Source organism: Arachis ipaensis, chromosome B01 (genome assembly GCF_000816755.2).
Source record: "Arachis ipaensis cultivar K30076 chromosome B01, Araip1.1, whole genome shotgun sequence".
In the NCBI taxonomy this organism is placed as follows: Eukaryota; Viridiplantae; Streptophyta; class Magnoliopsida; order Fabales; family Fabaceae; genus Arachis; species Arachis ipaensis.
The window spans coordinates 20,409,161-20,411,311 of NC_029785.2; the positions used below are offsets into that span (position 1 = coordinate 20,409,161).

At 36.4% G+C, this 2,151-nt stretch overlaps 1 protein-coding gene across 1 annotated transcript; it reads right to left on the minus strand.

Annotated features, from left to right (window-relative positions):
- LOC110268803 lies at nucleotides 327-1,031 on the minus strand. The gene is made up of 2 exons (XM_021115767.1): nucleotides 786-1,031; nucleotides 327-676 (listed from the first exon to the last, which is right to left on the minus strand). The coding sequence occupies exons 1-2, from the start codon at nucleotides 985-987 to the stop codon at nucleotides 543-545; spliced, it is 336 nt and encodes a 111-aa protein (XP_020971426.1). The 5' UTR covers nucleotides 988-1,031; the 3' UTR covers nucleotides 327-542.

The following is a 2,151-nucleotide window of genomic DNA, read 5'->3' on the forward strand; positions in this document are numbered from 1 at the left end:
GATGAACTTGCCTTCCTTTTTTGTTTTTTTTTTTTTTTTGGTTTTTTCCTTTTTTTTTCTTTTTTCTTTATTTCTTTTATTTTCTCCTTTGTTTCGGCCATCTTTACAATTCCCTAAAACATTAGAAATGTTAGTTAACAGCATTCAGGTAAATAAAATACACCCAAGATATTTTGTTCACTTACCATATATTCCTCCATTTTTACCATCATTCTTTCAACCAACTGCTCTCTAGTCCAGTTGGCAATCCAGGGTTCTGGAGGTCTTTCTTCCCCCTTCTTGTCTTTATTTTTTGATAGATGGAAGTAAACTATCATCAGGACAAACAGGCAGCTGTCAATTGCCTTTTTCTTTTTCAGATTGTAATCTGTTATTCCCTTGATGATAAAATTCAGAACATGTGCTCCCCAGTTCCCCTCTGTTATTGTGTCCATCTTGAAAATTGGTGCCAGGTGCACAAGGGAGATTTTGTTTATTGTGGTTGGTAACAGGAACGACATCTGTATATAGAGGATGAAAATCCTCTTGAACATGAGGTGATCCTATTCATTATCAACACCAATAGCCATCATCTCATCTGTCAGATTTTTGAGGGTCTTCTCCTGAAATCTTCTAAAAATTTGTTTGTTGTCTTCAGAAAGATCCTTATAATTGACTTTCTGAGGCAATAGATCTCCTACAAAAAGGGAAACAACATTGTATGAATATCACTTGAAATACACCCAAGCATCACTTGAAATACACCTCAATATGGCTCATATACACCTATGTTTATAACGAGTTACCTGACGCGTTGATGCCAAGCGCAGCCCCTATTGTTCTTGGTCTTACTTTAAACGAACCGTAGCCGGTTTCGAGTGTGTTTTTCCCTAATTTAAAGGAGTTAGCCAACTCCTTTAATATTTTGTGATGCACCCTTAGCGGCGGGATGTGCATCAGGCCACCAAACCCCAAATCCCTAACAATTGCTTTCTTCTCGTCGCTCATATTTCTAAATTTCTCACTCAATAGATGGGTTGCACACTTTAGGTCCTTGGTTTGCTGTAAACAAAGCAAAATTTGAGTTAGATATATTTCTATTATGAAAAATTGATTTGATCCAAGACATATATTTGTTCTTACATTTTTTGCAGCTTGGTTTCTGCCTTCCATTTTTACTGCAATGAAAAAGAGATGCTGTCAATATATAAAAAATACACCCATATGTCAGTCAGATACACCCATAGATCATCCACATACACCCAAACCGATTTCATAAGTATTTAATGAGATCAGTTCAAAATGATGTTCAATTCACTCAAACATGGATAAATATACAAGCTCAAGCAATATTACAATGTCAAGCAATATATACCCAAGGACAAGCAATATTAGAACAGTTGCAACAGTTGAGTATATTAAATTATATGAGTTCAGAAATATACACCGAATAAATTACGTGATATACACCAAACAATCAACCATATACACCCAACACATTACGCCACATACACCCAACAATCAACCATATACACCCATATAAATTACGCCATATACACCCAACAAATTAAGCAATATACAGCGAAAAATCAGTTACGAGAAGAACTAGAACAAGAAGAACAGTAAAACCTAGAACCACTTAGAAGAACAGTAAAACCTAGAGGAACTTAGAAGAAGAGTAAAACCTAGAATAAGAAGAACAGTAAAAACAGTAATATGAGATTTAGAACAAGAAGATCAGTAAAACCTAGAAGAACATAGAAGAACAGTAAAACCTAGTTCTTCGATTTCGAAATCAGAAACAGAAATGTGGAAAATCTACAAGATGAGTAAAACAGTAACGTACCTTGAATAATATTTCTTCGTTTTTTCTGGAGATTGTTAATGGAGAGTTCTATCTTTTGTTTATGGTTTCTGCTAATCTTCGCGACGAGTTCGAACGTCTCTTCAGTTTGGAATGTTCCTCGAAACTTGACGGTTTGTGTTTTCTTGGAAGGAGAAGAGGAAGAGTGCGCCATAACGAGCACTTTTTGCGAAGCGCAACCGTTGAGTGACGCGCGTGGGATTGACACTCCATTCAAAGGGAGTGAGTACGCGTGGATTAAACCTAGGCTGGGCCAACTTGTAAGGCTTGTAAGCTTTATTTGCTTGTATGTGTAGCAGGCCCCTTAC

What these genes read in the sequence shown, in the direction of transcription:
- LOC110268803 (XM_021115767.1), bottom strand. Translation starts at nt 987, where the DNA reads ATGAGCGACGAGAAGAAAGCAATTGTTAGGGATTTGGGGTTTGGTGGC. An exon ending in GCTTGGCATCAACGCGTCAG is followed by an intron (nt 677 to 785) that starts GTAACTCGTTAT and finishes CCCTTTTTGTAG; the next exon opens with GAGATCTATTGCCTCAGAAA.